Raw genomic sequence first — 13315 nt, 5'->3', positions numbered from 1 at the left:
CCTCTCTCCTCTCTCCTCTCCTCTCATCTCCTCTCTCCTCCTCTCATCTTCTCTCCTCTCCTCCTCTCTCTTCTCTCCTCTCTCCTGGTTCAGTTGGATGCCCGGGGCTGTAATCAACTCTCCCATGTCAATGTGGATGGATTTTCAATGCTGCTCAAGGTGAGGCGAAGGCAGGGGGCGGGGAGGAGGAGCAGGAGCAGGAGCAGGAGGAGGAGCAGGAGCAGGAGCAGGAGGAGAAAGAGAGAAGAAAGCTACAAAATGAGCGATGAGATCAAATTGATGGAGCCATTGGGCAGAGCTTAGCTGTAAACTTTCCAATCTGCTGCTGCTGTTGCAGTGGTGGTCGATGAAAGATGGCGATGATAAGCATGATGTTGATGGGTGTAAGGTTGAGAATAGCGACGGCGAGTTTGTTGCTGATGTTGTGCTTGTTGGTGGTGCTGCTGCTGCTGCTTTTTTGTTGTAACTCATTATGACGATGACGATGACGATGTATGACGATGCTTTCAACAGTGAACACAATGGGGAAGTTTTCATGGCGGAAGTCATAGTGATAGTCATTGTTTCGGACATCAAGATAAGGAGGAGGGAACAGCAGGAGGAAGAGGAAGAGGAGGAGGAGGAAGAGTTTACATAAACCCTGGCATCATCCCCACGGGCGCATACTTCATCGGCTTCATGGGAGGATGGGGAGCTGCGGCAAACTGCGTGAAGCGAGGCTGAAGAGAATGTGAGACCAACGGAGAAAAGAAGAGAAGAGGGAGAGGGAGGGAGAGAAAGGAGGGAGGGGAGAGAGGGAGGAAGAGGAGGGAGGGAGAGAAGGGAGAGAAGGGAGGGAGAGGAGGGAGAGGGAGGGAGGTATAGTGCGGAGGGACGGGAGGGAGGGAGAAGCAGCAGAGGTCATAGGTATTTGAGCAAACGAAAGTGGAACAGCGGAAAGAAGCTGCGGTGAGAACAAAAAAGAGGAGGAGGGAGGGAAGAGGAGGAGGTTGGAAAGAAAGGGACGTGGATAGCAGTAGAGAGAGGAGGAGCAGGAGGACCTCGCAATCGTGTCCGAAGCGAATGAAAGCTCCGAGGTTGCCCATCTGATCGCAATAGTTGGGAGCGGAGAAAATCGTGATACACCTAACAATGAAAGTGAAAACAAGACAACAAAATTGTACCCTGCATCATCTCCATCATCATCATCATCATCATCATCATCATCATCTCCATCATCATCTCCATCATCATCATCATCTCCATCTGCATCTGCATCTCCATCATCATCATCATCATCATCATCATCATCATCATCATCATCATCATCATCATCATCATCATCATCATCATCATCATCATCATCATCATCTCCATCATCTCCATCATCTCCATCATCGTCATCGCCATGCATTTCACTCACTTCCCGTCGTGTTGCACTTCGTATCCCTCCTCCTTCATCTCGTGTGAACGCACCTGGAAGAATCATTGGCAGACGCAGAGGAAGAGGAAGGGGAAGAGGAAGAGGAAGGGGAAGAGAAAGCAGCGAGAGGAAGGCAGGACCAGGAGGCAGAGGAAGAAGATAACAGGAGGGAAACAAGTGAACAAGGAGTGACATAACAACGAGGACACGGAAGGGGATTTGTATCAAGTCAGCGGCGAGGAGGAGGACAAGAAAAAGGAAGAGAAGGGGCAAAGCCAGGGGCAGGACCAGGGGCAAAAGCAGCAGCAGCAGCAGCAGCAGAAGAAGAAGAAGAAGAAGAAGAAGAAGAAGAAGAAGAAGACGAAGACGAAGACGAAGACGAAGGAAAGAAGAAGGAAAGGAGGAGGAAAGGAGGAGGAGGAGGAGGAGCAGCAGCAGCAGCAGCAGCAGCAGAAAGTTGACAAGCTCAACGGACTCACGAGGAGGGAGAGATCGTTCTCCTCCAGCCACTTCTTGGTCACGTCAGGTCCGAACATGCAGCCCTGCCCCTCCTCTCGTCAGCTCCTCCCCTCCTGCAGCGGCGACTCACCGTCCCTCGCTTGCTCTCAGCCCGGCCCTCCTCGTTCTGCGCAGAAGACGAGGATGAGGAAGAAGACGAGGGAGAGGAAGAGGAAGAGGAAGAAGGGGAAAGGGAAGAGGCAGAGGGAGAAGAGGGAGACGGAGGGGAGGAGGAAAGGACAAGCAGAAAAGACATAAAATCAAGTATCGCGCACGAGACAGGGGAGGTAACAAAGGGCAGATGGGACAAGAAGAGAAGCGACAAGTCAAGGCAGAAGCACCAGCACCAGCACCAGCACCAGCACCAGCACCAGCACCAGCACCAGCACCAGCACCAGCACCAGCACCAGCACCAGCACCAGCACCAGCACCAGCAGCACCAGCACCCGCACCCGCACCAGCACCAGCACCAGCACCAGCACCAGCACCAGCACCAGCACCAGCAGCACCAGCACCCGCACCCGCACCAGCACCAGCACCAGCACCAAAAGGTACCTGGGGGTCACTCCAGAGAAGGTCGCAAACTATTCCAGAATCTCCTGGCTCGATAGCTCGATCCACCTGCAGGACGTCACTTGAAATTCATCCTCCTCTCCGATTCCCCCCCCGTCTTCCCCTCCCTTCCTCTTACTGTTGCCAGCGCTGTTGCTCCTACTCCTGCTCCTCCTTCACCTCCACCACCACCACCACGTCCACCACCTCTTCCTCCTTCTCTCCCTCTTCTACCACCACCTGCTCCTGCTCCTGCTCCTGCTCCTGCTTCTCCTCCTATCCTCCTCTCACCTTGTTGATATCGGCGAGAGTGACACGATCATCTCGAAACAAACCTCCGTGACACACAAACACCTGCACAAGCTTCATCGACCAGCCAGCCAACTCAACAGGAGCAGCGGAAGATAAATACGAAAGGAACGAGAAAAGGGAGGACGAAGACACCAAAAACGATGAACAAGAGGAGGAGCAAGAGATGAAGCAGGAAAAGGAGCGAGCAGGGGCAGGAGCAGGAGCACGTTCAGGAGCAGGAGCAGAAGCAGGAGCAGGAGCAGGAGCAGGAGCAGGAGCAGGAGCAGGAGCAGGAGCAGGAGCAGGAGCAGGAGCAGGAGCAGGACCAAGATTACCTTGCCGTTGAGAGTGATGGCAAGAGGAAGATACCAGAACAATTCAACAAAGCATTCGTACATGTGCCTGCAAGCAAACGTCAGTGACATGTTTCTTGAAGCAGTACAGGGGGTGACGGAAACGACGAGCAGAAAGGGAAGAAGAAGGACAAGCATATTCAGGGAAAGACAACTCAGAGACAGGAAAAAGACTGGAACTTGATCGACAAGCTGAGAAGGGGAGACGGACAGAAAAACAAACAGTTATCTCACCTGTTGTGCTTTGCAATGACTTCTCCTTCAAACCCGTACATCTTGTTCATCGCAACAGTTTCGTGGTTCCCGCGGGTCAAGTGGATGGACTCGGGGTAGAGACACTGACAGACAAGGGGGTCAGAGGGGAACCTGGTTGCCACGTCATCAGCAGACCTTCCAGGCCAGGAGGGTCATGATGACTTCCAACGACCAAGAGCCCTGGAGCAAGAGCGTAAGAGAGGAGGCGAAGCAGCAACCGGCAGCAGCGAGAAAATCACCCGGTCAACGAAGTCGCCATTGAAGATGTAGGGGTTCGACGGGCTCGGGTTTCCGTTCATCGAGAAGATCTGGAGGAGACGGTCAGGGCGTCTGACGGAAAGGCTGGTCCTGTGACCTGCAGAAGATCGTAGAACTGTCCATGCGTGTCTCCACAGACAGTCATCTCGCTCCCCTGCCACCAAAATCGTCGTCATTTGAAGCAGCCTCCTCCTCCTCCTCCTCCTCCTCCTCCTCCTCCTCCTCCTCCTCCTCCTCCTCCTCCTCCTCCTCCTTCAACGCCATCTCCGCTTCTATAATTGTACAGATCGTACACATAATCAACAAACATCTCAGAGTCAAACTTGCATATCATTTCATCATCTCTTCATCGTCTCAATCATCTTCGCCCTTATCCATCTCTATTTCCATCTCCTTCTTTTTCATTATCGTCGTCGTCGTCATCACCTGAGGGACTTCGAGCTCAAGGACGTTGTTCATCTTCTTGAGTTGTTCGCTGAAGTCTCCAGTCAGTTCCATCCCAGCCTCTCCACAATCTCAACAACCATGCGACCACCAAGATCTTGTAGGCATACTTTCGATGCAGGCGCCTGGCAAGGACACGGGTCAGACGGCAGACACGGGTATGAATCAACCATACTTGTCATCTTTGAACCTCTCAATCATCTGCAGAACAAACTCCTCTGTGATCTCGTCCTCCCATCTCGGCCCATCATAGTCTGGCTCCACCTGACGAACCATCAGCCCTCGTCTTTACCATCGTCTCTACTCACTTCGATGCTCTCGACGTCAAGGGTGTCATAAGGCGAAGCTGTCTTCTCCATTCGAATCGCATCCTCAAAGGCTTCGAGCCGTGCGATCTTTTCACATTGTTTGACCTGCCCCACCATCACATCTTACCTCCCATCACCCCTCCTCCTTTCTCTTCCTCCGTCACCCCACCTCTCCCTTCATCTCCCTCTCTCTCTTCTCCCGTCTTCTTCACTCTGTTCTTCCTTCTTCCTTCCTTCTCCCCTTCCCCTCTCCCATCTGCTGAACTCCTTTAATTCTCTCTCCCCTCCCTTCCCTCTTGCCCTTCGTCGCTGCGCTAGCAACTTCTCATCTTCGCGCGTGTCCACGTCTTATACCTTTCCCAGCGCCGTCGAATCTGACGGCCGAAGGCGAGCGACGGTCCTGCATCAACCATCACAACCGAATTTCAAAATTATAGGCAGGAACTTCAACATGACAGACAGGAATTTCAACATGACAGACAGGAATTTCAACTTAGCTACATCCTCGTCTCACCTGAAGTCCGCAAGTGCCTGTCTTGTTTTCCCCAGTGCCAAATAAGCCGTTCCCCTCCGATAGAAAGCCTGCGGACGATGTTACAACAACTTGCTCCCCACCTGCATATCTTGATCTCCTCCTCCCTAGTGCAGATTCCGATCTCTCGCTCCATCACAGCTTTCCTTTTGTTGTTACATATTCCTTTCCCTTCCCTCTCCCAACCCCCCCCTCCTCCTTGTCTCCTTCATCCCTCTCCATCCTTCTTCCTCCCGCTCCTTACCTTGACAAACGTCGGGTTCAACTTCAGCGAAGCCTCCGCATCGCTCACAGCCTGTCAAGGGATCAGTGACACGAGGTGAAGTTGCAATGAGCCACCTGCCCGTAATTTTCTAGTTTGATGTGCGCGAACGCTCTGCCGTGATCCCTCATTCTCACATTCTCCCCAACTCACGAGAAGGTTTCGTACCTGTTGCAAAGATATACCGGGTTTTCAGGATCTGTTTGTATCGCAGCGGTGTACAGGTCCAGAGCTTCATGGAATCGCTGACGACGTGCGGGGTCATGGGAAGTTGAAAGCGAATCGACAGCAATGACTACCTTGTGAGCGAACAGATTGTTCGCCTCAACCTTGTAGCTCTCCGCCCGTTCGTTCTAGGATGGGAGCACTGGATCAGATGACGGCATCCTCTCAACATGCACAGCATACAACAGGCAGGACTTGAGCGGCACCGAGAGGAGTAGAGCCACTGACTGGCGTTGTGGAAGTTGCAACCAAGATGAGGATGAAGACATGAACTGACGGAATCGCTCAGGGCTCATCGTCGAGCATTGTTGTCAAATTCACCTTCAAACAGTCGGTATGGTGTTGGGTACATAGTGCATTTCGTCATCGATACCATCACACGCAAGAAAAACTGCAAACACGTCAGGTGGTCCCTCCTCCTCCTCAGCCTCCTCACCTTCAAGCCTTCAACATGCTCCCGTATATCAGACACAATCTTCAAGCTGCTTGCATCACTGCGGCGGATGGTCAATGCTGTGAGAGGTTGCAACAACCCGCTTTCGTCGACTCTTTGACATTCTTCTCCCCTGCAGTTTGGTTTCTCTCCTCCCACTCTTCCTCTCCACGTGGTCCTTGTTCAGCACATTAACCAACGTATCAACCACTACATACGCCTCCTCTTGCTCTCTGCTTCGAGTCTTCTTCCCTCCTCTTCGTTTCCTCTCAGTACCCCTGCACCTTCATTCCACCTCCCAGCGCACTTTCACCCTTCATCCCTCCGTCCCCTCTCATCTCCGCCCCCCTTTCTCCTCCTCCTCTCTGCTCTCTCCTCCCTCCTTCTCCTCCCTCCCTCTCCTCCCTCCCTCCCTCCTCCATCCTCTGCTGTTGCGGAGCACCCGAGCATGCGCTCCAAAGACAAAACGTTCAGTCAATTGTACTCGCTCCTACCGAATCTTAGGGGCAGAACAAACATTGCGCACTTTAATTAGAGTACGTAGAGGGCAGCAGTCGAGCGCAATGAAGCCGCTGCCCATGCTGTAAAGATCGAGGCAGAGAGTAGGTAAAGGGGAGCAGGAGGCCAAGCATGTGACGACCAGTCATGGCTGTCTGCTCCTATGAAGAGATGCGTCTGCATGCTGGTACATGCATGGCGGACCCCAAACGAGGGGCCTCAGCCCTACTAGATGGTTCGGGTTGCCTCGATTTGTTGTCAGGACATCTGCGCAAAAAGTTGCAACCTTCTCCCTGAACTGCGAGAAAAACTTGATCTGAAAGACAACATCATCGAATTGCGATGACCGACCATAATGATGCTCCTTGCCTATAAGTATCCATCCCTAAAGTTCTCTCTGCCCTCCATACGACTGGTTGATGAGGCTTTGCTGCTGCTCGCTTCTCCGTGCCGTCGTAACACTGCTGCTTATCAGCCTGTTTTTCATTCTCTGATCTACTTGCTCACTGCCATCTCATATTAATTCACAACTTAATTTACATCTTAAATCACATCTGAATTCACATCTATATTCCACACTTGATCATTCAATACATGCCAACTGTCCTTGGTGGCCTCCTTCAAGAGAAGATTAGAAAGTGTTGACCAAGTGTGCAGATGTATTGATATCCAGCAACGTCACACGAAATCACACATTGAACGATGTAAGACAAGACCACCAGGGGAACATGTCTTAGTGGCTAACAAGGTGTTAGGATCCTTGTACGGTCAAGCGTTACTTCCAAAAGAGTCAGACGTTCTACAAGCACTCGTGCATCGATATCCTCACTTCATTTCTACTTATCATCGTCCAACCACATCCTGTAAGCACTTAAAAACGCGTGCGCCCCCTCGAAGGGAGTTCAGGACCGGAGGGACCCTCCATACCGCTCCTTAAGCTCACGTAGTGTACAATCACGTTCATTCCAAACAACGTGCCTTAACATTATCATATCTCCCGTCTAGCCATCATCCTCATCATCATGTTTATGACTGCTCGTCGTTCTTCCGACCCTTCGCACTGCGTCAGCGCCTCGGGCCTCGGCGTATCCTCCGTCGATTCCCTGACGACAGCCAGCACTGAGCTTCAGCCTCTTGCTTCCGGCTGCTCCCAGTCTCCTCACTCACTCACTCACTCGCGATGCGGAGCGTCGACGACCCTGCCGATGTCACCGTCTTGAGATGCCCCTGGGCCGCTCTCGAGCTCCCGACCTGGCCGTCGTGGGGAACGGGGTCTTTGCGCTTGGCGTCGAGGATGTTCTTGAGGCAGTCGGAGCCGTCTGACTCTACCTTGACCAGGCAGTGCATGGAGGCCTGGGAGGCCGCAGCACCGCAGGAGTCTGGGGAGACGCTGAAGGCGAACTTGGTCATGCTGATGAAGACGTCCTTCCTCCGGACTTGCTGACGAAGCGAGGTAGCGATCATTGGGGAGAGCAGGGCTGAGGTCAGCAGGACGAGGGAGGGGGGAGGGGGGAGGGAGAGTCAGGAGAGGCAGAGCGTGCGAGCAGGAGGGCGCCGGAGGTCTTGGGACTCAAGCGCGAGCGAGGGAATGATGTTCGCCTTTCCCCTTCCCGGATTACTGGAAAGACGTGATTTCGTGGACGAAAGGACTCATCCGAAAGGGTGCAAACCTCTTGAATGACCCCCTTACCCTCCTTTGCTGCACCTGGGAAGTGGGTAGGGGTGGGAGGTCGGTTCCCATGCCAACGACTAGCATGTGAAACTGTGCGTTTTAAGGTCACGGATTTGCCCACGTCAACGATCAGCGACACGTTGGTCCGGTAAATGACGCCACCCCCCCGTTCCTCAGTCTGGGAGGAGGTAGAGGTGGCAAGGCGCACCGTCTTGCACTGCACACTCCTCTCAGTTACACACTAACCCGACCCCCTCCTTTGCCGGGGGAGAGGGCTCAACATCACCGGTCCCCTCCAGGCTCCGAAAGATCGGATCGGGGGCCGCACTTGAGGGGGTTTGAAGTCAAGTTTGCTTCAAGAGCGTGGGTGGCCGGGGTACTCGAAGAATTGTTACGACTGAGCTCGTAGGCGAAGTTCCCTGCCGGGCAGCTACGAGTTCGGAAGCGGCGCGCGCCGCCGGCCGGCGAGTGGCCGCATCGGCGAACTCGAACGCACCTCTCGGCGAGGCTGAGCAACGTTGGCGATCAGCTGACCCAAACAGCAGCCGTATCGACCAAGTACGAATCAACGGCGCCGGTCATGAGGTGCGTTTCGGCCCGTTTGACTCGAATTATCTCAGTACTACTTTTAGAGGCCCTCATGACAGCGAGTCACGGGCAGCAGGCTTCAAGGTCTTACTCAAAGTTAAGTTAAAAATCAGTACGAGGCTTCAAGGCTTTCAAGGTTCGGACTCGTTTGAAAATCAATTTTTCTGCCCGCGCCCTGTAAGGGAGGGAGAATCCGTGAGGAGTTCAGGGAGGAGGGGTGGTTTAGAGGCTATAAACCACGGGTGGTTGACGAAAGATCTTCCAGAAAGTTGACGGTGTTAGACATCGTTATCTAGTAGCCGGCCCCCTGAGGGTGGAGTACGGGTGGTTTTCACACGTCGGACAAGGGGAAAAGAGGGTAGGGGTGGTGCTGTAGGTACGGTCATCGATCACAAACCGGCTACTGGGTAAAGGACCACCCCCTACCACGGGAAATGCTATCAAGAAGAGGGGTAGAGGGGGACGGAAAGAACGTGTAGCTGACCGAGTCGTGTCTAGGAGGAGGAGGTGACGGGAAATAGCGTCAGCTGGTTCACGGGATGTGCATGTGCAGCAGATATCGTTCCCCCTATCTCGCTACGATCAGGTTCTAGGAAGAGCCACAGGGGAGGTACCTTGGGGGAATAAGATAATAACAACACCCGAGGGAACAAGCTTGTGTATAAGTTCTCCTCTCCTTCTCACCCCCGCACTTCACTACTGCCCTCCTGCTCGCAGGCTCTGCCTCTCCTGACTCTATACTCACTGTCTCACATATACACACTCTCTCTCTCTGTCTTTTCCTACGCCCTCCCCCCTCCTGCTGATCTCAGCCCTGCTCTCCCCAATGATCGCTACCTCGCTTCGTCAGCAAGTCCGGAGGAAGGACGTCTTCATCAGCATGACCAAGTTCGCCTTCAGCGTCTCCCCAGACTCCTGCGGTGCTGCGGCCTCCCAGGCCTCCATGCACTGCCTGGTCAAGGTAGAGTCAGACGGCTCCGACTGCCTCAAGAACATCCTCGACGCCAAGCGCAAAGACCCCGTTCCCCACGACGGCCAGGTCGGGAGCTCGAGAGCGGCCCAGGGGCATCTCAAGACGGTGACATCGGCAGGGTCGTCGACGCTCCGCATCGCGAGTGAGTGAGTGAGAAGATGCTGGGGTGAGCAGCCGCAAGCAAGAGGCGGAGGATACCGTACGCCAAGGCCTGAGGCGCTGACGCAGTGTGTGGGGTATGCCACGTTGAGGATGATGGCGATGAAGAGGAGGCCCTTACTAGTTACCGTCTATTCGGGATTGAATGCGAGTCAGCCTAATCCGAGCACTGACCGAGTACGATGTCGCTCAGTCTAAGGCGTCAGCCTTAAGCCACGTTGTTTGGAATGAACGTGATTGTAAACTAGTAGGCAAAGGCTTCGAATCATGATGAGTCGGAACCGTCTCAGTTTCGAACCGGGTTCACGGGCAGTTCCGCGTTCACTGCAACCGGAGCGTCGGTCAGGATGTGACGCGGCCGTAGTACTTCGGACCGTCGGGAGTACAAGTTTCAAGTTTGTTAGACTTGTATTATGCCAAACTTAGTAATGCAGACATCAGTTCACCTCAGCTGCAACAAGACAGTTTTTGCTCAAGATCAAGTTTAATGCACACGAAACAGGGGTTGAGGAGTACATGCCTCGGAGAGATAGACTGTATGCTAAGATGTGGAACTTGCCATTGAAAGGAGTCCGGGAGTCCAGCACCGGGCCAGGAAGGTCGGAAGGCTTCGTCAAACTTTGAACTTGACCGTTGAAAGGTGCTACGGTACGGTACTGAAAGTTGTCCGATCATTGCCGCCTCGCCACACTGAAGTCTCTCAGGAGTACTTCAACGGTAATCAGTAAGTTGAATCCGAGCCTCCGCTGCAGGGCCGCTCCCGGCGTCGGACTCAGGCTAGTGACCGGGTAGCCGGCGCGGGGGCGGCGCCCCCGCACTGCCAGCGCGCCCGGTCACCGGGTGACTGCCGGCCGCACGCCATCTCAGATACTTGAAAGTTGATCAGGCGGACTCAGGAGTGACGGCATGCCAGTTTACGGTCCCCGCGCCGCCACGGTCGCAGGCTCAGCCCGGCCTTGCGGCTCACTGCGGCCACCGTCGGACCGAGTCGGGATCATGCGGGGGCCCGACCACTGACTGAGGCGGCCCAAGTTAGTGGGGCTGAGACGGTCGGCACTGAGTCTTCGGACACACTGTTCAGCCGGGCCGAGTCCGGGCCCGGCCGCGCCGGCGCGGTCCGATCACGGTCCACTGAGTGCCACCGTCTCGGCCTCACCATCATGATCCGATCACTACGGCGGCCCGCGGCTCCGGTCTGTGACACGCCTCAGGTATGCATCACGACGACCTTGTTACGCTGCTGAATGCACGAGGAAGGATACGGGGAAAATGGCGAGGGAGAGAGAGGGAGGAGGAGGAGAGCAGGGGAGGAGGTATGCTATGATGAGATGACGGGTGATAGAAGGGACGAGAGGCTTCAGGGAGGAGGGAGGATGATGCGGGGATGAGCAGATGGGCAGGGCTTGTGATTCCAGGAGATCCCCGAGGGTCCTCAGTTCCTCAAAGGGAGCAGGGGGATCTTGGAGGTCAACGAGAGAGGATGCATGAGATTGGAGGACATGCTAGAATCTCCTTGAGGTAGAGTGCAGTTGGCATGCTGGCGGCGCCATAACTTATCCATCTTGACTGTTTGTTCGCATTCCTTGACTGAACTCCTTTTGAAGGTTGCAGGATGATAGTGGCTAGGGTCTTGCCTCGCCTTCGCTATGGCAGGATCAACACTGTATCCTCGCGGGTCAGCTACGGTATCTCGCAGCATGGCTTCAAGGCTTTGTCCCGAAGCTTCTCCATGCCGCAGGGCGACAACTCCATGGGCATGCGGCACGAAGCAAGCTCTCCTCCAACAGCGTCGCAAATCAAGAAACAAGTGGAGTACTACTTCTCGCCGAGGAACATCAGCAGAGACATCTTCCTGCAGAACAAGGCAGCCGAGCACCCGCAAGGTTGGGTGCCCCTTGACGTCATCATGACCTTCAACAGGATGAAGCTCCTTGGCGCAAACCCCCAGGAGACGATCGAAGCGCTGAAGGATTCGGAGGTCGAGATCATGGAGGAGGACGGGAAGGTCATGTTGAGGAGGAAGGACATGAATTTCAATGAGTTCATAGATAAGGGGGTCCAAGTCGGGTCCAACATCCCTTGCAAGTACTACGCATCTTCGGGAGTATGCCTCAGTCACCTGAACGGAGAGGAATGCATCGAGTACGTCGGTAACAGGCTCAACAGGGAGTACGTGACCAAGGTGCACGACAACGAGTTCGCACAGAAGGTGGCGGACGAATGGTTGAACATGCGGATGCCAGATTTCCGTCCGGTACAGCAGGACTACCGGTTTGTAGCCGTGATGGACTTGGAGGGAGGTTCGAGGGGCGAGCTCATCGAGATGCCTTGTATCGTGCTCGATGTCAAGGAGGGTAGGGAAGTCGGTCGGTTCCATCGCTGGGTAACTCCCACCCACTTCCTGAATAGGTTCCAACACCTCTCGCCGCAAGTCGCTGCTACCAACGCTGTGAGCTTCTCTGAAGCCTTGGTCGAGTTCAACAACTTCCTGACTGGCCATGGCGTGACCTTCGGCCGCAATAAGGGAATCGTTGCCTTCTGCGGCGATCACGACGCCTCATTGATGAAGAGGAATTGTACAAAGCACGAACTTATCCTCCCTTACTTCCTGCGCTCCTGGCTCAACGTGAAGGATTTGTCCCTCAACTACTTCATGCTGCAGGATCCCACCGCCAACGTGCAGATGCTTGCACAGAAGGTCGATGGGCTCAACAGGCTTGCGAACTTCCTTCAGGTAGACTGTCTCGTGCCTGCTGGGGTCAGCGTCCGGCTGAATGGTCTGGGCAGATCGGGTCGACGGCTGAGAGTATGCATTGGCATCACTTGGGGATGTACGACACGCAGAAATGCGCGCAGGTGAGAGGAGGGGCAGGCTGAGGGGGTTGAGGAGGTTGGAAGTAGCAGCGATGTTGTCTTGAAAAGGGCTCTTCTTGCCTTGAGCTGCTTTTCACCCGTTTGTCTGACTGTGTTTGTACTCCTGGTTACACGTTTCCCTCGTTGTGTCTTTACTGTTGTCTGAACCTCTCACGACCTTTGTGTTGTGCTGCTGACACGTTTTCGCACCTTGCTGGATCATCAGATCGTGATCAAACTTGCTGAAACGACTCTTTTGAATCAAACGGCGAGGGTCCAGAAGAATGGACGTCGTGTGCATGTCGTCGATCATTGGTCAGGTTTGTACACCTGGGATGCCGCGTGCTGATCTGAGTGCAGGGTGAGGAAACATTTGTCGAGAACTCCCTTCGCAGAGACGAAGCGAAAAAGGCCAGCGAGGCAACGGAGTGAGGAGGAGAATGGAGACATGAATGCGCAATCGTGAGATGGAGTTGTCGTTTGCAAGGGATGTGGCAGGGGGGGGGAAAGGAGGAGGAGGAGGGGTAGAGCTAGCTGAGATCAATTAGTCTAATCTTGACATCTATTTACAAACGATGCAACTTAATCTTTAGAGTCCTAGTCATCATCTATACGCACAGAGCATTCTCCGCCACAAGGGGCTTGTTTTAGCTTATTAGAATCAATCAACGATTATTGTAGCAGGGAAACGTCCGCAAGCTCATTCAGCATGCGTCTCCTCCCTAGTTTGGTCCGACACTGTCAGATTTCCTGCTCACC

The 13315-nt window shown here is 54.1% G+C and overlaps 5 protein-coding genes across 5 annotated transcripts in view; 2 read left to right on the top strand and 3 right to left on the bottom strand.

Moving 5' to 3' along the window:
- Positions 1-613: 613 nt before the first annotated feature.
- On the bottom strand, positions 614-5676 carry GUITHDRAFT_159426 (hypothetical protein; the record flags this gene model as incomplete). Its single annotated transcript, XM_005836553.1, has 23 exons — positions 614-719; positions 1041-1125; positions 1403-1455; positions 1882-1944; positions 1992-2027; positions 2456-2521; positions 2744-2806; positions 3079-3145; positions 3331-3434; positions 3487-3531; positions 3591-3659; positions 3707-3763; positions 4036-4084; positions 4134-4178; positions 4229-4317; positions 4362-4466; positions 4716-4761; positions 4876-4943; positions 5138-5188; positions 5233-5269; positions 5324-5400; positions 5455-5508; positions 5551-5676. The coding sequence occupies 23 exons, from the start codon at positions 5674-5676 to the stop codon at positions 630-632; spliced, it is 1545 nt and encodes a 514-aa protein (XP_005836610.1). The 3' UTR covers positions 614-629.
- Positions 5677-7478: 1802 nt separating this feature from the next.
- GUITHDRAFT_104589 (hypothetical protein) lies at positions 7479-7775 on the bottom strand (the record flags this gene model as incomplete). Its single annotated transcript, XM_005836552.1, has 1 exon — positions 7479-7775. One exon carries the CDS (start codon positions 7773-7775, stop codon positions 7479-7481), a length of 297 nt encoding a protein of 98 aa, XP_005836609.1.
- Positions 7776-9397: 1622 nt separating this feature from the next.
- Positions 9398-9694, top strand: GUITHDRAFT_104588 (hypothetical protein; the record flags this gene model as incomplete). Its single annotated transcript, XM_005836551.1, has 1 exon — positions 9398-9694. The coding sequence occupies one exon, from the start codon at positions 9398-9400 to the stop codon at positions 9692-9694; it is 297 nt and encodes a 98-aa protein (XP_005836608.1).
- A 1765-nt stretch (positions 9695-11459) lies between these two features.
- Positions 11460-11729, top strand: GUITHDRAFT_67601 (hypothetical protein; the record flags this gene model as incomplete). Its single annotated transcript, XM_005836550.1, has 1 exon — positions 11460-11729. A coding segment is annotated over one exon (270 nt), but the record flags the coding sequence as incomplete, so codon positions are not given.
- A 1373-nt stretch (positions 11730-13102) lies between these two features.
- Positions 13103-13315, bottom strand: part of GUITHDRAFT_162054 (hypothetical protein) — a 3883-nt gene continuing 3670 nt past the window's right edge. The window contains exon 18 of the mRNA XM_005836549.1: positions 13103-13306. Within this exon, the coding sequence (XP_005836606.1) occupies positions 13279-13306 (28 nt within the window). The 3' untranslated portion in view covers positions 13103-13278. The remainder of the gene's footprint in view (positions 13307-13315) is intronic.

Source organism: Guillardia theta, assembly GCF_000315625.1.
Source record: "Guillardia theta CCMP2712 unplaced genomic scaffold GUITHscaffold_17, whole genome shotgun sequence".
NCBI classification, from domain to species: Eukaryota; class Cryptophyceae; order Pyrenomonadales; family Geminigeraceae; genus Guillardia; species Guillardia theta.
This window is presented reverse-complemented; position numbering and strand designations above follow the sequence as displayed.